The 25,988-nt window shown below is 38.4% G+C and overlaps 1 protein-coding gene across 2 annotated transcripts in view; it reads right to left on the reverse strand.

The window, feature by feature from the left end:
* Nucleotides 1–25,988, reverse strand: part of FYB2 (FYN binding protein 2) — a 113,989-nt gene that overhangs the window by 51,787 nt on the left and 36,214 nt on the right. For both annotated transcript variants that reach the window (XM_017543991.2, XM_017543990.2), the window contains exons 3-5: nucleotides 24,003–24,164; nucleotides 22,244–22,277; nucleotides 4,119–4,228 (exon numbers count right to left, since the gene is read on the reverse strand). In XM_017543991.2, the coding sequence (XP_017399480.1) occupies nucleotides 4,119–4,228; nucleotides 22,244–22,277; nucleotides 24,003–24,164 (306 nt within the window). The remainder of the gene's footprint in view (nucleotides 1–4,118; nucleotides 4,229–22,243; nucleotides 22,278–24,002; nucleotides 24,165–25,988) is intronic.

The raw sequence follows: 25,988 nt of genomic DNA on the forward strand, positions 1-25,988 counted from the left end.
TGCCATGGTTAGTAAACAAAGATAATACACATTCAATTAATAATGTATTCATAATGTTGTTACTGCCTTTTTTTTTTGAGACACAGTTTTGCTCTTGATACCCAGGCTGGAGTGCAATGGCGTGATCTCGGCTCACTGCAACCTCCGCCTCCTGGGTTCAAGCAATTCTCCTGCCTCAGCCTCCTGAGTAGCTGGGATTACAGGTGCACACCACCATGCCCAGCTAATTTTTTTTATTTTTGTATTTTTAGTAGAGACGAGGTTTCATCATGTTGACCAGGATGGTCTCGATCTCTTGACCTCGCAATCCACCCACCTCAGCCTCCCAAAGTGCTGGGATTACAGGCGTGAGCCACTGCGCCCGGCCGTTACTGCTTTTTAACAAAGTGGAGTTTCTTTCACGGTAAGCTAACCTATCAAAATTTAGGTAGCAATTCCAACATATATTTCAAGGTAGGAATATAGAGGATAAAGGGCCACCTCCCAAAGGGTCAGGAATGGACTAGGAATTATGACATGAGCGCGAGAGTCCTTGCTACTTTCTACGCAGTTATATAGCCCTCTATCCACTGACTAGTTTTATCAGGGGGGCAGAGAAAGGACAAAATCTGAAGATGGTCCCCAGCAACCTCCAACTGCTAGTGTCATAACATGGTCATGTCTTTAGAGCCTTTTGTGCCCTCTCCTCATCCTGTCTGTGTAACCTTGGAAAAGTCCCGTCTCCTCTTTTACACCCTGGAGGTGAAATGATTATTGCTAATAAAAATAATAATTTAAAAGAAACTAACATTTTTTATACTTATAAATAGCAGGCACTATGCCAAGCATTTAAATGCATTATTTCATTTAATTCTCATGATGATCACTACTATTATTCCAATTTTACTGACAATTGGAATACTGACAATTGGAATACTGACAATTGGAATACTGACAATTGGTGGGAAACTGCAAGTGGGATAAGTGAAGTAAACTGCCCACGATCACTCAGGTAAGAAATGCTTTCAAATTTTCTTCCATCCATGGCTTTATTAAATGGAATATTATGCAGAAGCATAACAGAACTCTGTCTGAAGGTATCTCCAAGAGTCTCCAAGAGTCTTCAAAAAATACTCTGGACCTAGAAGTACAGTCTGCAAAGCACTTGTCTATATACCTCTGAGGACAATTCTGCAGAGCTTTTAGAGCAGCCTGAATCATGTATACCCAATGCCAAGTTCTACATAAATGAAACCTCACCAAAGGCACTAGTGCTGAGCTAAGCACTAAACAGGGATGGTCTTCCCTGTTTTCTTGTCATTGTTCAAGGGACAGAGTCACCCAATGGCAACAGCAAAAGCCAACTACCTTGACCTCTTTCTCCTTCCTTCCCTCTCTCTCCCTTCCCCCTCTCTCTCCCTACCCCTTTGAAAGGTATCATTTAGATGTCTCACCTTTGGTGTACAAAAAATAAAGAGGAAAGATCCATTTTAATTAACTTTTGTATAAGGTGTGAGGCTTGGGTCAAGGTTTATTTTCATTTGCCTATGGCAATTGCTTCAACACCATTCTTTAAAAGGCGGTCTTTCCTCTGTTGAACTGCTTTTGCATCTTTGTTAAAAAAAAATAACAATAACAGTTGGGCATATCTGTGTAGGTCTATTTCCGAATTCTCAATTCTGTTTCATTGTTCTATGTGTCTCTCTTTGCCAATACCATGTAGTCTTGATTACTACACTGACAATTCTTAAAACTGGTAGACTAATACCTCCTTTTTATTTTTCAAAACTGCTTTTAGCTATTCTAAATCCTTTGAATTTCTATATGCATTTTAGGATAATCTTGTCTGTATCTGCAAAAAATCTTACTGGGATTTTTATAGGGATTTTATTAAACCTGTATATCATTTTGAGAGAATTGACATTTTTGCTGTCAATTTTACTGTGTTGAGTCTTCCAATCCATAAACATGGTATGTCTCTCCACTTATTTAGATGTTCTTTGATTTAATCAGAAATTTATAGCTTTAAGCTTTTAGGCCTTATCATACTTTGTAGGATTTAAATATAAATACTTATCTATTTTTAAGCAATTATAAATGATATATTTTTCAATTTCAGTATTTGTGTGTTCATTCCTAATATACAGAAGTATAACTAATCTTTTGTATGTTTATTTTGTATTCTACAATCTTTCTGAAATCATTTATTAGTTCTAGGAGGATTTTTGTGTGCTTTTTTGGTAAATTCCTTGGGAATTTCTATCTAGATAATCACGCCACTGTGAATAAGATAGTTTTATTTATTTCTTTTCTATCTGTATGCATTTTGTTTCTTTTGCTTGCTTTATTGTACTAGCTAGAACATCTTGCACTATGTTGAATAGGAATGGTAAGGGCAGGCATTCTGGCCTCTCTACCTTTCAGAGTCCTCATGTCTTCTTATATTTGTTTTATATATATGATGCCCGGGGCTTTTAATTGTACTTAGCAAGATCAATAGGAAAAAAGTACATCTGTTCCATCTTCCCAGAAACAGAGGTCCACTTCACCTGAAATGCGCTACTTGCAGGGGGGTGGATTCTAAGGGTGTCACGTGGTACAAAGAGAGAAGGAGCTGGCTCTGATTGGAGCATCCCTTTGGCTCTGTGAATTCTTAGCCTTGTAGAAGGACACATAGTTGGAATTTGGCCCGAATGGTGCCCACAACCTTTCTTTTCAAAGTGTGATCTGTAGACCAGCAGCACTGGTTTCACTGAAAACTTGTTAGAAATGCAGAATTTCAGACCCCACATCGGAACTGCTGAACCAGAATCTATATTTTAACAAGATCCCTGGGTAACTTGTGTGAACACTAGAATTTGAGAAGCCCTGCTCTAAAGCAGGGGCCCATATACTCTGAATATAGGGCAGCATTGCCTTTTCGGGTGCTGGGCAGGGTCAAGAGTTACTATTCCTATCGCTAGAATTTTAAAAACCATTTAGGGGAATTTAGATTGCCCAATCTAAAAGAGAGGCAGTTTTTCTAACAGTTCTCCAACCCCTTATTTATTGAGGAAGAAGAGGGAAATTTCAATAGGTCCTGATCCTTACCTCATGAACTTCCTAAGTATGTATTCCCAGGAAAATGACTTTCTTTCCCAGAACCTTGGGGTTCTTGTTTATACAATGAAGAAGGTGCACCAGATGATCTCTTTTTAACCCTCTTTCCAGAGAAGTCAGACTTCCTTGAATAAGACGTAGCATAAACTTGTAGAAAGAGCATGGAATTTAGAGGTAGCCTGAGCCTGTTTCACATTATAACTCTATTCCATGTTATTTTTATGGCCTCACGAAACTCAATCTTTCTGATCTTCAGTTTCCTGTCCCAAACATTAGGGGTGATCAAACCACTCTATCAGCAGGGCTGTACACAGGGAACCTAATACAGAGCTACAGTATCCTATAGTACAAGCTCACTAAATACTAGTGTTTATTCCTGCACTAAAATGTATGCCTTTAATAGAGAACTGGCTGATACTATAGGCAGAGCAAAGACATTGCAACTTGTAGAAATGCTACAAATCTCTGTTGCCTCATCTTTTTACACAAGAGGATCTCTTTACTCACAAAACAGTCCTGAGGATTGTCAGCAATGTCAGAGGCAGGAAGGCTTAGCTCTGAGCCGGTGGTCAGATCCATTAAATAAATCCCCTGCTGCTGTTCAGACTGAACACAGGGGCCTATTTCTCATGCTCTGTTATCTTACTCTCCACACACCAAGTAACCAGGGGACTTCAAGAAAGACACCAGGAGAAGAGAGATGAAGTTTCTATAGGAAGAGAAGGAAGAAAAACAAATCGTCATATCTTGATTTTCCCTCCCACATATCTATAAAGGCAAAGCAGCTGAGTCGATTGGTAAAGAGGGGCAAAGAAGAGGCTGGGAAGGCAGCAATAGGAGTCATGAGACAGCATTGATGCCCAGCCGGATTTATATTTATTTTTAAGAGACCAGACAAAGAAAAGAAGAAAAAGAAATAAGATGGTAGTGCAGGATGGCTGTGCATTCTTAAACTTACAGTTAGCTAAAGGGAAAATACCATTTTTGACACATTTTCATTTCACACAGGGTTACAATATTAATTGGCTTAGCAGACTTACGATCAGCAATTTCTTTTGCAGTGCACAGGTTAATGGAGTTGCCAGAGTATCTCAGACATGGAATTGTTGCCTCATAATTATGTGGTTCTTCAAATTCTGCACTGAAAAGCCTGGAGAAAAAAGGTTACTTAAAATGTAACGTTTTTAAAAACACATTTTAAAAGCTTTTTGTATTTTTTCCTCATTAGAGAAATGATGTAAGTATGTCTAGCCAATATGGTGACCTAAGCATATTTGGGAGGCACACACCCCTACTCTAAATGCATAGGAAATCTAGATGAAATATAGCAATGCAAATACTTTTATAAAGATGATACAATCCACATAGAAATCAATAAAGTAAAATCCCCAGGTGCCAGACACACACAGGAAACTCACAATTAAAGATGCAAGTGAGAACTGCAGTCAAGGGACACAAAGGGAAATTGAGACCAGATAAAGAGAAATCTTAATGACTGGGCAGCTGGGGATGGAATGTCTGAGTCAGAACCGTAAGCCTCATCTGAATGGGAAACTGAAATAGAGCTATCAGCATAAAGTCCAGAGTTACAATATGCTGTTCCATCTGTAAAACAGGTACTAAAACATATCCGTCCACTCTCCCGGGGAACGAGCTTGGAAGTTAGCTATTAACTATGGGTACAGGAACTGAAAGAGTCACCAGTGAGAAATCAGAAACTTGAAAACCCAGCACCAAATACACAAGTGGGGTTTAACAAACAATCTGTCCATTTCAGAGACACAAAGCCAGAATTGATGCTTGAAATCCGAACCCCCTTGTAAAGACAAATCTGAAATTATTCTGTAAAGATGCTTCCGTAATCCATGGCACCTGTAGTTTCCAAAGAAAACAAATTCTCACTCAAAGCAAGCTGACAGTGAAAACTGAAAACTATACAAGGAAATGATCTGCAATAAGAGAGTCAGAAGGTATAACTAATGGGGGACCTAAATAATAGAATAACAAAAGTTAATTTAAAATATGTGTGTTGTAAGTATTCAAAGAAATAAAGTGAAGAATAAAAACCAAGGGATTGAGTATAAAGAATACCCTATAGATTTGGAGAAAGGAGAAAGGAGTTATAGAAATCATAAAATATAGTTCTTTTCTTTAAAACTTTTTTTTTTTTAATAAAGACGGGGTTTCACCATTGTTGGTCATGCTAGTCTTGAACTCCCAGCCTCAGGTGATTCTGCCTTGGCCTCTAAAGTGCTTGGATTACAGGCGTGAGCCACTATGCCCAGCCTAAATATAGTTCTTAAGATAAAAATTTAATGTGGAGGTTGAACAGTAGACTAGATGCAGCAGCAGAAGGAATTGATGAACTATTATCATTATTTATTATTATTACTATATATTTTTTTGAAACAGGGTCTCACTCTGTCACCCAGGCTGGAGTGCAGTGGCACAATCTCAGTTCTTTGCAGCCTCAACGTCCCAGGCTCAAGCAATCTGCACATCTCAGCCTCCTGAGTAGCTGGGACTACAGGAGTCTGTCACCACACCTGGCTAATTTTTTTGTGGAAAGGAACTCTCGCCATGTTGCCCAGGCTGGTCTCGAGCTCAAATGATCCACCTGTTTTGGCTTCCCAAAAGTACAAAGATTACAGTCATGAGCCACAGGCCTAGAATTGGTGAATTATTTAGACATGAGAGCATTGCCCAGAATGTAGCATAGACAGATTAAGAGATAGAAAATATTTAAAAAGAAGAGATAGGGAGCATAGAATGAGAAAGTCCAACATACATATATTAAGGATTCTAAAAGGAAAGGAGAAAGAGAATGATGAAAAGGGATCAATATTCAAATTATAATAGCTAACCTATTATTTTCTATAATAATATGGAAGGTAGTGGAAGAGGGCTATGAAAATTATTCTCAAGTCTTTGCATTATTTAGGAGCAGGACAAAGATTTTGATTAACATTAAGACCTTGTTATACATGTCAAAATTTAATTGTAGCTATTAAAAAGAATAGAAATAGAGTATTCAACTTCTAAACTACTAGAAGGGAAATATGCAGTGAGAAGGCTTAAATATTTTTTAAATTAAGGAAGAAAAAACACAATTATAAAAATTGCATAGTAAATCTTAATTGGGAAAAGTCCAAGTAGGTCAAGGATTGCAACAAATGCAGATAGATTAAGCTATCCCAACAAAATAAAGAGTATCTGAATTGATATATTTTTTAAAAGCAGCAGACAAGCCAAAGATCCAAGATAAATGGATGGAAAAGAGATAAAAACCAAACAGTACCAAACAACACTGAAGTAGGTATATTTATATTAGACCAACTTTAGTGTGACTGATGAAGAAAATGAGAAAGGGTACACAGGAATGCATTCACATGTAAACAAATTAGAGATAAGAAAGGAGACAAAACTAGAGATAGTTTTAGGCTTTTTGAAATCTAAGAAAATGTTATTATCTGCTCTCTACCAGCAACTTTAAAAATTTAGAGAAAATTGGCAAATTCATAGGAAATAGAAAATTACTATACCGACAAAGAAACTTAAAAACTAATAGCCCAATAAATCATTAAATAACTTTTATCAGTAGTACACACCTCCACTCTTTTCTCTACCCACCTCCACCCTAACTCGCCTCTCTTCTTGTTCTCTACCAAATAGTTTTATAGGTAAGTTTTAATGAACTATTTTAGAGGATAGAAAAAGAGGAAAAGCTACGCTACTAATTTTAAAAGGATAATACAATTTTTATATGAAGACCACTAAATGATCAAAGAATAAGAGAAAATATAGCCTAATCTCACTTAAGAGATTATAGCCTCAATTTACTAAATACTGAAAAATAAATTGATCCATATTAAAAATAACTCAAGAATAACTAAAATTTATTCCAAGACTTAAAGGATGGCTTACCATCAGAAAATATATCATTGTAATTAATCATATTGTTTCAATAAAAGTGAAAACATTATTTTAATATGCAAAAAAGCATTCCAGGGAGATAAACTTTCTTTACTAAATTACCCTCCAACACATATCATACTTAATGGTAAAGTGTAACAGACAAAGAGTATTTAGAGTCTATCAGGAACTTTGGCAATAAGGAAAAGACAAACTCATAGAAAATTGGACAAAAGTATATGCCAGTCATCAGAGTAGAGTCCAATCAAATAGCTTACAAAGGTAAACTCCTAACTTCATAGTGAACAGAGAAACGGAAATCAAGATAATGAAAATTTAGTTCACACTCATCAGATCAGCTAGAATCCCAGTTTGAAAATAATACCTTGTTTGGCAAGAAAATGGAGAAACAGGAAATCTTTATACTGCTTTGCGAGTATGAATTGTCACAACCATTTTGGAGAATAATTTTTCAATATCCAGTAATACTGAAGTTATTTATTTAGTATTGTTTAGCAATTCTACTTCTAAGTAAATAGCTTTGAGAAACTTGCTTATATTTACCTACAAACATAGGAGAATGATTACTGCAGCATTATTTGAATTGGTAAAAATTTACAACAATCTGCATGTTCCTCAGTGAGAAAAATGCGTAAACAAATTGGGATGTGTTCATATGATGAAATACAATACAGCAGTTATGAACAAATGACATATACATCAACATAGATAGAGTATGAAAACACAGCTTTGTAAAAAAAAAAGTTGCAGAAGGATAACATTAGGTGTCATTTATACAAAAATTTAAAATACTATATCCTTAACAGACATATGAATTTATAGCTCAAGTGTAAGAATATACTAAATGGATACACTCGCGAATTCATGATTGGAGTTGCCTCTGGAGAAGGAGAAAGGGAAATGGAATTATGGAGTGAATTCATAATTTTCTCCGCTGTACTATCCATATTTAGAATGAGGTAGTTTCCATTTGCTATAGATGCAGTTGAAGAGGACTAGAGTTAGGGTTAGGGTTGGCTTGAAGTTAGGTTAGAGTTGAAGGTGACTTCAGCTGCATCTGTAGCAAATGGAAAATAACAGCTACATCACAGCAAATGTGGATGGTATGGAGGAGAAAAAAATTACGCATAACCTTCACTTCTTAATACAAATGAGGTCTTAGCATTTGATAGTCTTCCTGATTTTTCATTTATATGTATATTCTGACAGTTGTTATCATAGATGGTGAAAAAATTGTAGTTCTCTCTTTTTCCCTTCATTTATTATAATCATAAGCACATTCTACCCAATTGCTTTCTCTTCTTTGTTTGGCTATTTTGCTTATTTTCTATTTTTCTTTTGTGTATATTCTCTGTAATAATTCTAAAGATGTAATAGTTCATTTTGCTGAAAAAATATTATGAACTCCAATGCAACAGTAACTTCTTTAATATTTTTGTTCCCCTCGCCCTTCATCAAGTAATCAAGAGAAACTTTGTTAAATTATAGTCTATGCCATATATCTCATGCTTCAATGGCCTAACAATCTCATTTGGTCTATGGCAAATTAATTTTATTAATAAGAAACAATTTGGGGAAAAATTGAAAGAAGTTGTCTAATCAGTTTCTCAGACTACTTCAGTCAAAAATAAATAAGTATCTCACTTCAGATAATTACAATGAAAATTTTACCAAATGTTTACAAAAAGACACCTTCAGGATCAATTTTCTTTACAGAGAATCAGTGCTGGGATTATTATTAAGAGGAAATAAGAAGGTTGAAGGTGCATTTTAACTTCCTTTTTTTGCTACCTGAGAATGTATTTTACCTTTATCCCCGGGTCCATTAAAACTAGATCTGAGATCCACCTTAATTTTATACAATGTGGATCAATATAAAGAACTTGAATAGGAGGAAAGATATAACTCTATGATTTAAATCTATCTATGCTTCAACTTCTTTATTTCCACATTTATGAAAAATGTCTACAGGACTATAGACTGTATACGGGACACAGCACAGAATCTGAGGCAGACCTGGAGCATGGGGTCAGACAGATCTGAATTTGAATCCTAGCTCTCTTCTACATCCTAGTTATAAAGTACTTGGTAAATACCTTAAGCCTCCATTTCCTGCTCTATAAAACAGTTGCAATAAAATCTACTTTAAAGGTGTATTATGGATATTGAATGAAATATTTGCCCTCTGCACATAGGCATTCCACAAAAGGGTGCTAGTAATATTAGTGTATCAGAGGACAGAAATATTATATTATAAAATGATAAGTTTTGAGCTTTACATCTTGTAAAATTGTTTATTAGTGGCATAACATCGTTTCTATCTTTTCTTACTTCCTTATGGAAAACCTCTTGTTATTTATATACTAAATTATAAAACTTTAACGTTTCTTAGTGATATCTTCAACATTATTGATGTTCAAGAGCAAAAACAGCTCCTTCAATACAAGTGTTAAAGATTATTTACAAAACCAGAAGTTTTCTAATTTTCTAAGTTTGGACTCTGGGAATCTTATCTTCAAAATAAATGTTTAAACAAATGGGATCTCTCTAGCTAAAGCATGGACAAGTGACCTCTCGTGGTTGTTTCCACTTGCCAGTCTACCTCTGGTCCACAGTCCTAAGAGGCCTCTGCAGAACCTGTCATTGTCCTTTGGAGAATAATTAATTAACTTCTGTATGAAGCTGTATGCTCCAGAGAAGTGGCTCATGCATCTCATTCAAACATCTGTACACTTGGTCAAACAGTGAGATTATTAATCACATTAATAGCTACTATTTCTTGAGGGTTTACCATGTATTAGACACTGTACACAGATTCATTATGTGCACCTCTCATTGAATGTGTGGTCTCAAGCAGTCGCCTAGGTTCTCAGAGCCTTCATTTCCTTGTAGGGTCACTGTGAGGGTTTAATGTGAGAATAACATGTGGGAAAGGCCTGACAGGTGAATTTCCTTTCTTGGCTTCTCCTATGTCACACTGTATGATATGACTCAAAAAGTTTCATTGCAAGAAAGCTCTAGAAGATCTAAAGAGCTTGCATTTTCAAGGATTGGGACTTGAACAGCAAAACCTCTTAGCTATACTTCTGTATTTATTTTGTTAGGTTGAAAATGTAGTTTCTTCCACTTATTATTTCAATGAGCCCTGCATTTATGTGATTGGATGAGCAGGCGTAGCTTAGTCAGCATTTGTTCTGTGTAACATTCTACAGCTTCCTGGTGACAAGGGAGTGTGACACCATCTGATTTCTCAAGTATCCAAATCCCAAACTGAGCAAATTTCTATTTCCAATAAACACTTAAAGTAAGAACACTCTACTCATATCCCTTCACCCTAAGAAATCCTTCCCTTGAATGAAATGGTGATTAGACTTTTAAAAGTGACATCCATGCTAAATACAGTGGATCTCAAAATGCATTTGTGCCAGGTTCACAAAAATATATGATGGATTTCAAGGGATTTTTTTCATAAGCCACTAAAACTTGTGTCGTATACATATTAGATAATGGTTAGAGATGAACAATCAATGAATCAGTAGAGCAGAATGGTTCAGAGGGACATACACTTCAGAAAGACAGACATGGCAGTGAATCTCAGCTCTACCTGGGTGGGTGGTTTGACCTAAGTCTCTTCGCCTTTTAATCCTATTTATATGAGAATGAAATTATATGATTTATACCATGATTAGTGTAGCGCTTGGCATAAAGCGTTTGCTACTTCTGCTTCCATTATGACTGCTTCCATTTGTGATTCAGCTTCTACCACCACCTCCACCACTACTGCTCCTGCTTCTACCATTTGTATAGAACACACACATATGTGTGCGTATATATACATCTTTATATGTAATATATATTTTTATTTGTGTATATATGTGTTTACATACAACCCTACCATGTGTACCATAACCTTACTGTGATGGTTAATACTGTTAACTTGATTGGATTGAAGGATGCAAAGTATTGATCCTGGGTGTGTCTGTGAGGGCGTTGCCAAAGGAGATCAATATTTGAGTCAGTGGCCTGGGAGAGGCAGACCCACCCTCAATCTGGGTGGATACAACCTAATCAGCTACCACTGCAGCTAGAATAAAAGCAGGCAGAAAAACATCGAAGGACTAGATTGCCAGAGTCTTCCTGCCTCTATCTTTCTCCCGTGCTAGATGCTTCCTGTCCTTGAACATCGAACTCCAAGTTCTTCAACTTTTGGACTCTTGGACTTAGACCAGTGGTTCAGCCACAGACTGAAAGCTGCACTGTCAGCTTCCCTGCTTTTGAGGTTTTGGAATTCATACTGGTTTCCTTGCTCCTCAGCTTGCAGATGGCCTATTGTGGGACTTCACCCTGTGATCATGTGAGTCAATACTCCTTAATAAACTTTCTTTTATATATACATCTACCCTATTAGTCCTGTCCCTCTAGAGAACCCCGACTAATACACTTACCAGTTCTACTATGACTTCTAATATAACAACATGCAAAAAACAGAACTTCTCTCATCCCTAGGTACTAGGTATATCTTTTTTTATTCGTGTGTGTGTGTGTGTGTGTGTGTGTATCTCCTAGTAATTTCTACAAAGGATCACAAAACCATGATCACCAAGTAAATGTTATTAAAGTGCTGCATAACTTTATAAAATATACTATCTGCTCTGGCCAGATATTTGAAGAAGCCAGATATTTGAATCCAGAATCTGAAGTCTTAACCATCATGCTGTATACCACCTTACACAGGGGATGTACCAGTTGAAGTCAAACATGGCACGAACAGATCACACTGTAATGGAAATCATCAAGAAAGAGATCATCAGAGTATACAGTGAGGAGGACCCCAAAGGACTGTCCAGACGATTAGCTAGAGACATAATGGGAGAAAAGCATGTCTGCTGATTATACAAAAGTAGAGACGCTCTCAAATTTCCCATTAAGTTACATGCTATTATTCACTCTTTGAACAAACTATATTCATGTTAATGTTATATACATTATCTCATATAGTCCTTTCAGTAGCAGTATGAGGCATTTTACAGATGAGGAAACTGAGGCTTGGAGATACGCAGTAACTTGCCCAAGATAGCACTGCTGTTAAGCAGCAGACGTGGGTCTGGAAACTAGAACTTCCGATTCCTAGTCCATTGGTTCTCTCCTCAGCTCTGCAAGTCATTCTAAAAACAAGGGAAAACTGAAAAATGAAAATAATAAAGCAGTGGGTGATAGTGAAGGTCAGGGAGCTTGTGAGTGGGCTCTAGATTATATTTTTCAAAACCTTGCTAGGCTGACCCAACAGTTCACAGATCAATTCTTCTGCATATTAGTTATTTATATGGGGAAAATGTTATGGGGAAGTCCTTTTCTTGTCTCTTCCTGACATTATCACCTATAAAATGAAAAATATTATCATTTATTCTGCACTTGGAGGTTACGGTGGAACCAGTGGATCAGAGTGAATTTGGGAATGACTTTCTAGAAGCACTTTGTCCACTAAATGTTTTTAGAAACTCGCACAACAACTAAGGCAGATTCTCTTTTTTCCCCTTCATCCAGGAACAAGATCTGATAAAGTAGATTCTTAATAAACCAGTGGCAACTTCAGCAGCATGAAACAAAATGAACATAAGCCCTCATGTTGCTCACTAAAGTCAAATTTTAAAACATCTTTGTTTCAAATTTCAGAGTGTCTTCTATGAGGTGCACTATAATATCTAACCCCACTTGTTTTACAGAGAGGGAAGCGAGGTCACCCTCTGAACTAGTGGTGGGCTGGTCTCCCGACTGCCTGGTCTCTTCTGCCGCCTATAGCATTCAACCTTGATACGAACAAACTCTGCTATTACAAACAAATTACAAATCTCTGCCATTTATTAAGAGCTTACAACATTGGAATTCTGCTTTGCTGAACTAGAGATACTTATCTGAATTCTTACAACATCCCTCGGGGAAGGATTTGATTTCACTGTTTCCCATATGAGAAAATAGAAGGCCTAGAGACATCAAATATCTTTCCCAGGATCACACAGTTAGTGTGTGGAGCTCAAAATATGAATCCAAATTTATCTGCTCCCCCAAATCAATGCCCTTAACTTCATGTAACATGCTCCCTGGATCTTCTAATTAATTCATTCAATTTAAACACACTTTATGCAGTTGGTAAAAAAGAAATATTAGACCATCTCTCCGCTTTTGAAGAATTTGTAATTTAGACAGGGAAATGAGATAGACTCAGGGAAACAGAAAATCACAAAAATAGACTGGATATGATTGAGTCTTAAGCTGAGTTCCATCTAAGTCCATTCTATTCTTCAGCCAACATTTATTGAACAACTATTAAATGCTGTACGCCCCCTTCCCCATATATATCTTACCGCTACACACTGTCATCATATCAAATTACTCATAGTTCTTGAACACATCAGGCTGTTTCCTGACCCTTCACTTTTGTCTATGTGATTCATCTGCTTAATTATTAGCAACCTTATCACCAACATCCTCTGTGCAAACCCATATTTTTTTCTCCTAAAATCCTGATTGTCATTCTCCGTGGCCCTTCTGCAGTCTATTCTCCACACAGCAGCCTGCATGAACTTCTCAAAATATAATTTAGATCTTGTCACAATCCTGCTTAAGACTTTCCAGAGGCAACCTATGGTTTTTAATATTTTTAAAAAAATAACCGCTAAGCTCCCCACCTTTATGATCTCATCCCTCTGCACGTCTCCAGGTGCTGCTCTGGTATTCTCTTCCTCACTCATCACACTCCCAGCACGCCAGCCTCCTGTCTGTTTTGCAAGGATGCAGTGCTCTCTCCTACCTCGAAGACTCAGCAAAGGCTGCTCCTGCTGTATGGAATGCTTTCCGTGTGACCCACTGTTTCTCAGCCACCAGGTCTCACCTCTGTCCCCTTTAGCAAGGCCTTTCTTCAGCCAGCTTTCACAAACAGCCCTCCTCCCCGCCTATTTCTGTATACCACTGTACTTGTTGTATACCCTTGTCAATCATTCTCATAGTCTTGAAATTATTTTATGACTTTTTGAAACTAGTTTAATTTTCTCTCTCTTGCTCTGGGATCTTGAATATCACTTACTGCTCAGTAACCATTGCTTCATCCAGTGTCTGGCACATTATTGGCTCCTGGTTAGCAACCGGATTTTTTTTTTTTTTTTTTAGAACCTTCTGCATGATAAGAAGTAGCCATGAGGTGATGATCTGGGAGAAGATGACACACGCAGGGAAATATAAGTGCTTCTGGTTGATTGGGGAAGCTTGCTGTGTTTGAGGAGCAGCCAAAGGCCAGTCCATGGGTGGAAGACAGCGAATAAGGGTGAGAGGGCTTAGGAGAGGAGTTTGGAGAACAAATAGTGACCACAGCCTATAAGAATATATGTAGGTATAAGGAAGTATAAGGAAGGATATTCTTGGCCCTGGGAAAAGTGTGTCATTTTTGAATTTTATTCCAAATATAAGACGCATGCTAAGAGCTCCATGATTAACTTAAAGAAATATTTAATTCAAAAACTAATGAGTCCAAAGGAGAAGAGAGTGCCTCTCATGTGGGCTAACGCAACCAGAACAAGCTTCTTAGTAGGATGTTACTTGAAGCTGCACGCTAGACCAAGAAGGAGCAGAGGAAAGAGGATCTCACCTGAGTGCCTGCTCTCACATGGCAGTAGCCCTTACCTAATACGCAAGGGCAAAGGAAGTGCTCAGATTGTCCTATTTAGCTTTAATATTAGAAGGATATAATATTGGACATGCAAACCAATGCAAAATATAAAGAGAACAGAATCTTGAAATGTTTTCTTTATTAGTATAAAGCTAATGGAAGGTGATATCATTCTGTCCATCCATCCTTCTCCCCATCATTTTGTTTATCTGTTATTCCACTGGCCTATCACTTAGTCATTCGATAATCATTGCCTGCATGCCCACTGTGTGCTAGGTCCTGTAAAAATAGAGGTGAAAAATATAGAAGACCCTTCCCTCATGGAACTTGCAGTCTAATATCTCCAAAAACACTTCGTGGTGGAAAAATTCTAGCTGAGATAGGATAACAGCTGAAAATCCTTAATTTGGTCCTGAGTTCGTATCCTGAGTAAACTCTGAAACAGGGCTAGCCATGGTTTCTCACGTATCATATGGGAATATTAGTGTAGCCCTCCTAAGACATCATGGGTCTAGAATGAGCCCAACACATATAAAAGGGCTAAGCAATGCCCAGCACGTGGCCATACTCAAGCTGTAGTCTCTGTTCAACCTTACTGAATATACCTAGGTACAAAACTAGGCCCCAAGTCTGCGAATTGTGATTTTCTGGTTTCTTCCTCAATCATGACTTTTCTGGCTTATCATCTGAATGCCACTGGAGAGAAAAAGCAAGACTTGGTTCCAAAACCTTTCATATTTTAGCTCCACCCTGGGCCAGCCTCCCTCACACAGCTCCCTCTGCACAGCAAATGAAACCCTAAGGCAGGCATTCAAGAAGTCCTGCCCAAAGCATACCCAGGCTCAATGTGTAGAGCAGGCCATGAGTCTATCAAGCCTTGCCCTCTTTTGTTATAGGTAAAGTATTCTTTGAATCCTCAGTAAGGCAGCCTGGAGTGGTAGCTGAGAGACTGCTCTCTGGAACCAGGCTGATCAGCTCAGGCTGTGGTGCTGCTGATTCATTGGCATCATCCTGGATGAATTCACCTGACTCTCTGTGGTCAGAGACTGCACGAATCACTTACTATACCTCATGGGTGATTGTGGCTGGGAGTTTTAAAATAAGAGAGTGGACATAAGGTACAAGTCTTTATCTGTGGAAAGTCCTCAATTAAGAAGTTATAGGTGAGTTTTTTTTTTAAGGAGGAATATTTGAAACAAGAAAGAAGAGAAAAACTCAGTAAATTCACTGCTGCATGTGAAAGGCAGGCCAATCAGTGGCCCTGTTGTGTCCCCTGAAGTCCAATTAAAAAGGGATAAGAAATTATTAAAGTGTCTTAAGCTGAAACTACCTGAGTGTTCTGGGTCTAAAACTCCACAGGGCACAGGCTTCAAATAATTTCTTCTCTTCATTCTTTCTTCTTCATTTCCGATTCAATTTATCCCAGCACACTGGGATTTCCTGGCCTGCTTTCACCTCTCGAATATCACTACAAGGAGGCTGTTTTGTTGTTGGTCAATCAGGTCAGGTCTGTACCAGTCTTAATTACCTGAAGTGCAGCCATTCAGGAAAGAGCACTATAGTTGCAAACAAATTTAAAACTAGCCGTAAGTGATTCTGCTGTACAGGTATAAAGTCACAATGACATGCTTTTTGTTGTTGCTGTTATTAAGTGGAAAAAAGGTTCAAAGGCCTTTCAGGAAGGATCCTTCTTGTCTCACACTGATTGTGTGCCAAGCACTTCACCTGTGTTAATATCAACAGTGTTGGGATCAGCAAATAACCTCTAAGTTGCCCCTGGATTCCTCTCTTTCCCTCACATCTCACTCCCCACGGCTGATCCAGCAATTGCTGGTTTCCTCCGAAACAGATCTTGAATCCTTTAACTTATTTTATTTCACTTTGACCACCCTGTCCATTCAAGTTACTTAACTTCTCTGTGACTCAGAGTCCTCATCTATAAAATGGGATAGTACCAGCTGCTTCTTAAAATAGTCATAAATCAAATCATGTGTAAAGTACTTAGAATAAACACTGAGGGTGGGTTGCTAGTTTTACTGTGGTTGCTGTAATGGCTTCGTAGGATGTCTTTCTGTTTCCACCTATTTTCCCATGAAATTTATTATTAATACAGCATTCAGAATGATCTTTACAAAATAAGTGTCAGCTCTTGTCACTTCCTGGCTTAAAACTCTCCAATGGCTTCCCAATGCATTTAGAGCAAAATCCAAATTATTTCCATGGCTCACAAGATATTCCACCTCCATTTCCTGAGCTCACTGTGCTTTAGCCAAGATTCCAACCCCTTTCTTCTTCCTTAAATGTGCTAAGGGCGGTTCTCCCTTTAAAAGCTTTAGCCTTTGTGCCAGTTATTTCTCTCCCAGGATGTTCATCTCCTAGATCTTCCTTTAACTGGACTGAGTACTTAATCAGTTCTCAACCCAATGCTACTACCTCAGAGAGGTTTTTCTTGATCGATCCATAGTAGATGTACATATTTTCCAGGTAATGTGATATTTTAATACATTCATATGATGCGTAAAATTCAAATCAGGGTGATTGGAATATTGATCACAATTTTCTTTATGCTGAGAACATTAGAATTATTCTCTTCTAGCTATTTTGAAATGTACAACAGATGACTATTATTGTCACCCTACCGATCTATCAAACACTAGTTCTTATTTCTTCTATTTAACTGTATAATTGTACCCATTAATCAATCAGAGAGGCCTTTCTTGACCATCCTAAGCTTTATTTCACTCTCAATCCCCAGTTCTTATGCTAATACTCTTAAAATTTTTGTTTATAGTACTTATTACTATGCAAATAAGAACTGCAGATGCATTTTGTTTGGTCACAGCATTGTTGTAATTATCATTATTTTAGAGGAAGGCCTTCAGTAAGGCCTCACTTGCACAGGATCGGCCACTCCCTACTGCCTGACACAGGTCCTAGAGACAGTCACATGATCTGCCCAGCCATAGAAGACATTGTGTTTCCCACTCTGCTTGGGGTAGAAAGTGCAAAAACACACATACAAATATGTTTCCAAGTACTAGGCATGAAAGAACTCATTGGGAAGATTCAAAATAAGCTTATCGGCTTAAACATTTTAAAAGCTTATGAGTATTTAAAGACGATCTTCAAAGTGAAAATACAAAATTAAAAACTTCAAGAGAGAAAATGGTAAACTCTTGAGAATTCACCCACAGAGCCTCCCCTGAGAAGCTCTGCTGTCGTCTTCTTTCTCCCAAAATCAACAGCGCCTCCTTTATGTGTCTGAGTCAGATTCCCTGAGTCAGGACTATCTGACACTTTTTAATGGGAGGAGAGCCATATTTATAGCTAATGAATAAAATATTAGCCAACTCTGCTAAGTACTGACAGAGACCAGTGCTGATTGCTGCCCTGGGACTAACCTGCTTTGCTCACACAAATAGGGGCTGCTTATTCAAGAGGGATGCCAGCCAGCTTGGTTTGCATAAAAGAGTGATGACAAAGAATAATCTCCAAACAGCCATCTTGCTGTTGGGAACTAACGAGACATTAATATTTCAGAGGTAGCAAGGGATGGAGAGGCCAAGGTTTACAGCAACTGAGACTCATTGAGTTTCTTTTGTGTGTTCCATGATTGGTACAATTTATCTCACGTGGCCTTGATGACAATAAATCAAATAATATTACTGTGCCCACTTTATAGATGTTTATATCAAAGATCTGAGCTGTTAAATGACTTGTCTGAGGCCTGGAAGAGAGGATTAAATCTATGCCAATATGACTTCAGAATCTGTACTTATTCCTTTACACAATGCCACTTCTCATATTTTATACACAATATAAAGAGGTCCGGAAATGAAAGATGGCATTGTAGGTGTGCTGGGTTAAGATGATTAAAATATGTATATATAGAAATACAGCTAGAACACAAAGAAAGACTCCTGTTTTATATATTATGGTTGAAAATAATGAGAGTTTTTATTTAGAGAAGCATGTAGTCCCTAGATGTTTTAAGAATTCTCACATAAAGAAGGGGTAAAAGTGATGTCTGTTGTACCAAAAAGTAGATCTTAGACAAATGGTTGAGAGTTTGGGTAGGGAGGCCAATTTTTTTTCCAGATCAACTTGAAGAACTTTGAAATAAATAAATAAATAAATAAATGTGTGTGCGTGTACGTGTGTGTGTGCATGTTATTTTATTTTGTATACTGCTATATTTGCAACGTATGTAGGTGTTTGGCCCATAGTGGATGCACAATAAATACATGTTGAATGAATAGAATTGGCTCTGACAAAGAAAAATATAAGGCTCTCCAGGTGTGGAGCTCCTTATCAATGAATTTTTGAAGAGACTAAAGTTCTGAGCAAAGACTCTTGCCTTGCTGGGAGGTTATATAATAGCTAAGCAAGGCTTATTGAACACTCTCTAGATGCTAGGCACAGCCCTAAACACTTTAAGGTCATTATTTTATTTACCGTCACCACAGTGGTATGAATTAGGTAACAACATCATCATCATTTCAGAAAAGTAGAAACTGAGTAGATCTTAGGATGTAGATCTTTAAGATGATGAAGCTATGTATCCGAAGAAACACAGCTAGAACACAAAGACTCCTGTTTTATATATTATGATTGAAAATAATGAGAGTTTTAACTTAGAGAATAATGTAGTACTTAGATGTTGTAAAAATTTTGCAAAAGTTTTTTTGTTTTAAGCTTTGCAGAAGTTAAGGCATGTTCCCGAGTTTACATAGGTGTTAAGTTCTAGGGCTTGGATCAAAACCCAGGCTTTCATTAGCTTTGTGCTATGTGGCTTGGCTGCATCAGATAATCAGCACATACCCTAGTAATGAGAGCCTGCATATACTATTTCTAATCTAATATCTGAATGGAAGATTAATACCATGAACATGGAAGACATTTTTCCCAAACAAGTGCCAGGTTCCATGGAAGTTTTAGCTAAAGCTACTGCACATTATGGCATTTACTTGTTCAAACTAACTTACCATTGGCAAGATAAGCTCCAAACTTTTTACCGTGGCACTTAATGCATTGTAGGATCCAACCTCATCTCTTGTTTGTATATATTAGAATATTTTTGTCTGTTTATTTCCTTCTCTTTAGAGTCTCCTTTTGTCTGTTTATTTAATTCTCAACCTCCTTGCTTTCAAACATGTTCTATTTATTTGTTATAGAATAAAAATCCATTAGTCTGTCTGTTTGTCCATCTGCCCATTCAACCATCCACCCATCAACTACATCGCAAATCAACTACACGTCAGAACAGTGGTTCTATCAGGGAATAATACCCTGCCTCACCACTTTATAGTCTCACAAAAGGGAATACATAAGTAAACCCACCTAATCCTACCTATTATGCAGGATACAGCTCCAGTTCTTTCATCTATCACAGTTTTTCTAAGTTTTCTGGCCCTTCTTTATCTCTTTTGTCTTTCACTTTTTCAGCACTATGACCCACATCATAATCACTGTTTAGTGAAACCTCATTTCAGAGGGAGGTTAGGTTCCAAAATCAGTGGGAAAGGACAGAACAGTCAAAATGGACCCTGTAAATCCCTTAGGAAGATGGTAGGTACCACGTGGAGACTGACCAATGGGCCATCACAGCAAGTTTGTCCTGCATGTTGAAACAGATTACTGTTTCTTTGATTTAAATGCCAGAGAAGGGGTCGGCTTAGATTAGAACCAATCCATAGGAAAAACAAGTATCTAGTTAAACATAACAGTCACCTTACACTCATAATCCTACTGAGATGCTTACAGCATGAAAGAACCAAGAGCGACTGAGAGCACAGCAGAGGTACATTTTCCATTTAAACTATCATACTGGGACTACGTACATTGAGTAAATGGCGCAAACCATTGCCTGAGCTATTTAGATTATTTCCTGTCTTTCACATAAATGCACAGAGAACACATCTCCACTGACCTTTCTTGTGATGTCATTTATTTCTTTCAAAGGAACGACTAACCCAGGACTTCCCAGAGTACATAAATTGTGTCTAACACCACACCATCAGTTCCTTGTTGAACAAGATTGTCTCATCAATTTCCTGTTGTACGAGATCCTCTGAGATATGGCTCCTGTTTACCTCTACATTCCCATGTCTATACCGTTTCTATACACACAAATTAGACGTGTTGCCTCTACCTACAGTGTCCCTTTCCATGCTCTGCTGCAAATGTGCATCTTCAATACTCATTTCAGATGTTTCCTCTTCAGGGATAGGTTGATTGGATCAATACCTCATTCTTCACTCCTTCCTGCATCCCTGCCCTATGCCAGGAAACTTTCAGCACCCTCCTACTCTGGTTCTGGGCTTTGCCACATTACTTGCTTAGACCAATAAGATGTTAGCAACTGCAACACAGCAAGGGCTTGCAAAGTGCTTTGTGATTTGGCTTGTCTTGCTTTTAGCAGCAACTGTAAGAAGAGTGTCCCTGCACTAGCTTGCTTGATGAGGAGAGACAGATGGTGCCAAGTCAAGGTGCCCAGCCATCCCAGTCAATGCAATCCTAGATCAGCCAACTGTAAGCTTCCCCGCAATGTGTGAGCCACCTCAGCCAATATCAGCAAACTTGCCTACATAGCCTGCAGTCTACTGCAAACATATGAGCAACCCCAGCTGACCCCAGCCCAGATCAGCTGCACCCCACAGACTCATGTATGCAATGAAAGTTTTATTGTTAGCATGTAGCATTACTCTAGCAATGGAGAACTGATGCTTCTGTAAAGACTTCCCTGACCCAAGGAAACGTAACAACTTCCTCCCTTGTGCAATCTCTGAATCTTATCCTTTCCTTATTACAAAACTTACCACACTTTTCCGTCATAAACATTTGATAAAGGAATAAATCATATGATTATTTGTTGTTAAGTCTGGCTTTCCTTCTAAGACGAACCTTTTTAAGAATAAGAACATCTTTGTGAGGGAGATGAGGTATATAATCAATGAAGCTATGGCACATCTGGGTTGGAATCATGGCTCAGCAAGTGGCAAACTTTCTGAGCCCAAGTGTCTGGAGCTATAAAATGTATGGCAGCAGCAACTGTGCACCCCTCTTGAGGCAACAAAATGAGAAATCTGTATAAAATAGCCAGCTGAGTGCCTGACACATCAAAGGTCTCAATAGATATTATTTGGTTAAGTGAGTTAATGAACTGATATTTCTATGGCAAAATTCTTAGAAGAAGTACACCAAAAATAGAACATTCTTTATCCCATTGCTGATTCCTAACATCACACCAGCTGCCCAGAGCATTCTTTAGCCTCTAATTCGATTTAAGACCATGAAGGCTGATGTTTCCATTTACTAAACCCAACTGTATAATAAAAAAAAAGTACCTCTGAGGACTATCTTTGCAACTTAATGTCAGCACACAGTTAAATGCAATTTATTTAATCTTTCATTTACAACAAAAGTTGCAGTTTATTGCTTATAAATTCACTCTTTCTGAAACCCTTCTGAGAAATACAGATTCTTGGCTTGTGCTAATTGCCTGCTGTGGGGCAGGATAAGTAGCCTCTGTGATGGGCTATGTTCCCATACAACTAACGAACATGTACTCACCTCTCTGAAGGTAGGGAGTCCTCTTCCACATTCACTGCAAGAGAAAGAGGCAGAGTGAAAAACAGGAGTGTGCAGCAGCCTGGTTAAAGTGAATGATGCTTGTGCGATGACTTGACCCTATAGATAATGTGAAGAGTGGAAGCTTGCCTGTGCCCCAAACACCCCTTCCCTCCACCCCAGCACTAGGGGATGCCTGTCCCTCCATTGCAGCACTCACTCACATTTTATGGTATAATTTCTTACTTATGGGTACAATCTCTTGCGTTAGACTTTGACCTCCTTAAAGACCAGAACTCCAGTGGGGTTTATCTCTTAATCTCTCATTTCCGTCACAGGACCTGGTACAGAGATGATAGCTGCTCAATGTTTCCTTGAAATAACACTGAACATTTACAGAGCAATTCCTGGTATGCCAAGCACTGTTTAAGCTCTTTCCAGGCATCATGTCTCATTATCCACACAATAATCCTAGTAAATCAGTGGTATCCCCATTTTACAGATAAAGAAAATTATTCCCATTTTATAGATAAGGAAAATGAGTCTCAGTGATTAGCACACCCAAACTTGAATAGCTAGTGAGTGCAGTAGCTGGGATCTACAAAGTCCATTTTATCACAAAAGACTTAGCACTTTGTTCTATGTTATCTGATTAATCTTCTCCTCATTCAGAGAGATTATTGGAGGCCTGAATTAGTTAATGTATATAGAAATCACAATTATCCTTCTTTGATTTGGACGTGGCCATATCAGTAAAATATACTAATAAGAGTCTATCTCCCCATATAGAATTTTCTTCTCAAAAATGTGGTCCCTGGACCAGCAGCATTAGCACCCCATGGGAACTTGTTAAAAGGCAAATTATCAGGCTCCAACTCAGGCCAACTGAACCAGAAACTCTGAGAATGGGGCCCAGCAATCTGTGTTTTAATAAGTCCTCTAGGTGATTTTAATATACGCTCAAGTTTGAGAATCATGAAGTTAGAGTAATTTAACCATAAAGTTGCCTGAAGCACTTAAAATGAACAAAGACTGCATTAGCTCTCTCAGTGTACCTACCATCTGCTGGTGCTAATGGCTGCAGTAAAGCAAATGTTAGCTCAGCAGTGCGTTTCGTCCCAAAGTGTCTGTTCACCTTGTGTTTCATTAGAGCAAACGTAAGCTAAGGCATTGAAAATGTCAACAAGATCAGATTGTGGTAGGAGTGGTGAGGGATAAGAGGTGTTCCTTTAAATAGTAGAAGAAGACACAAAATAGCACAGAAAAATGGCTTCCAAGGATGTTTCAGTTTCTGGAAGGGATCAGAGGGTTTGGGGTTGCAGGCTTTCAATTAATTACAGATCACAGAGGCCTAAGGGGGGCCCACCTAAGGATCTCAGGTCAAGTTCACACTGACTTTCTCCCTTTTCACTCCCTCCCCACTTCTCCTGCACCAATTGTATTGACAACACAGGTTTGCGGGAAACACAAAGGTTTAATGCCTCCCTGCTCAGCAACTTTTTGTTTTCTTCCTGTTGGACAGATTCCCGGTGATCAAATGCTTTGCTCTCAGGGGAAGTGGGCTGGTCCAGAAGCAATAAGCAGCCAATTCCCACAGAGATTGCATTTCATGGGCAAGCTGCCACAGCCTCTGCATGAGAGTAAGCAGTGATGGATGTCCAGCCTCATGGAAAAGCAGCAGCGTCATTGTCACCTGGGAGAAGATGTGGAGACAGAAGTGACTCCTGATAGGCCCTATGGAGGGCCCTGTGCGGTTCCTTACCTTCCCTTTGAGTCTTGGGAACAGCAACTGGCTGCCTCTGAAAGGCCTGGAGGTTCACGATGGGAGGCCTTGAAGGCTTTTGGGGAGGAGGACCCACAGAGTCGATGGACGGCAGTGGCTTCATTTTGGGAAGGTGGTGATGCCTGACATCTGGCTGTTTTCCTGAACACAGACAGTAAAAAAATATAGTTCTGATTATTTCCATTTCATACCTTGTTGGGTAAAACTGGTTTCCTTGCCTCCATCTCAGTCCCCTCCAATCTATTCTCCACCAACAGCCAGGGTGCCCTGATCAATAACTAAACCTGATCAGTTGCCATGCTGCTGTTTTAAGGATTTTCTCAGCATGACATTGGTCACTCCATCTCTGCCATTTCTATATCACATGGCCCCCATCTGTGTTTCTAAATTCTTTGCTTGGCATATTATATGCCTTACTTCCCCTCACTTAAAACACAAAGATTTTTCACATGCATCACTGGCTTCTCCACCGGATTTAGTTTAGATAGCCTTAAAAACTCTTATATATCCATAATTTTGTTCATGTTTTTCTTGGTTCTGGAACAACACTATTCCCTTTCTTGGCAAATTTCAATTCATTATTTTAAGGCTCTGCTCCAATGACACCCCTTCTCTAGAAAGTTTTTCTTGATTTCTCACAGGCATCAAGGCCAAAATCAACATCTGATTTGTATCTCTGTAACACATTGTTAATACCAGTACATCAATATCATGGCGCATTGGAGGCACTGGTCTCTGTTCCCATTAAACTTGGGTTCCTATGGGTGGGGATGATGTCCTACAGATCCCCCAGCACCAAGCACGTGGCCTACCTCACAGGAGAGAAACTGTGATTATTAACTGAAAGGATTCTTCAAGAATTTATAACATGCAAGTAATACCAGTTCTACAAAGAGGAATAAGAACTGATCTGGGATTTCTAGGGCTCACAGCCTAGGACTGGCTTCAAGGCTGATTTTGTGATGTCTGGGCACCTCTGTCCTGGAGTTTTCCAGGAAAGTTCGAATTTTATATATATTTATTCTCTGCACTCTTAAATCCAACTCCAACAGAAAGTCCAATATTATATATGACAATCATATTTGCCCTTTACACTGAAAATAGCACAAAATCTTATGTAATTCAACTGTCTTGATTTTTGATTTACATAAGACAGTAGTTGACGATATGGGCCATTCATGCTAAAATTTAAGAAGTGGCCTAGCATTTTGCATATACCCCTGGGAGACTTCCTGTGCTCTCCTCCATAAGCTGGAAGGGAGGGAAAGCTTCCTTATTGCTATATCCACAGGGGGTTACAGCTTCAGAAACCCAGGTCCAAAGTTCCTCTCTTCTTAGGCTTTAATTACAAGTCACATTGTCAAAAGCCAGTTGTTATCAAATTAGGAAGAAGACATAGTGAATATTATCGCTTACTAATTGGCCTCCTAGTTTTTACTAGACACTGTGCTAAGCAGTTAACATAACTTATCTCATTTAACTCTCTCAATAGCTCATTTCAGAAGGATGGTAGATAATCCATCCTTCTTTCCTTTCTCGTATCCACCCTTCTTCCCATACATCTTTCTTCCCATGTGTCTTTTCTTCTTCATCCCTTCATCCATAACTATTTATTTACTATATTCCAGGCATTGTTCTAGGAGGTAGAGATAGAGTTGAGAACAAGAACAGATACAGTCTTACCTTCAGAAATTTTTATTCTAATATCAAGAGACTGATGGTAAACAAGTAGAAAAACAAGATCATTACAGAGATCTATTTGTTCTATGAAGGAAATAAGGTACTATGCAAGTGTGAAATAAGGTACTATGCAAGTACTGCTGAGGCAGTACTCTTTATATAGAGAGGATAGAGAAAGCTGAACTTGGAAACTTTTATTTGAACTTAGATCCCAACGCAGCTACGAAAGCTTAAAGTAACAAGTTTTTGAGGAAGAGGGGGTGGCAAGTGCAAAGGCCCTTTACA

This window comes from Cebus imitator, unplaced genomic scaffold (assembly GCF_001604975.1).
Source record: "Cebus imitator isolate Cc_AM_T3 unplaced genomic scaffold, Cebus_imitator-1.0 Scaffold163, whole genome shotgun sequence".
In the NCBI taxonomy this organism is placed as follows: domain Eukaryota; kingdom Metazoa; phylum Chordata; class Mammalia; order Primates; family Cebidae; genus Cebus; species Cebus imitator.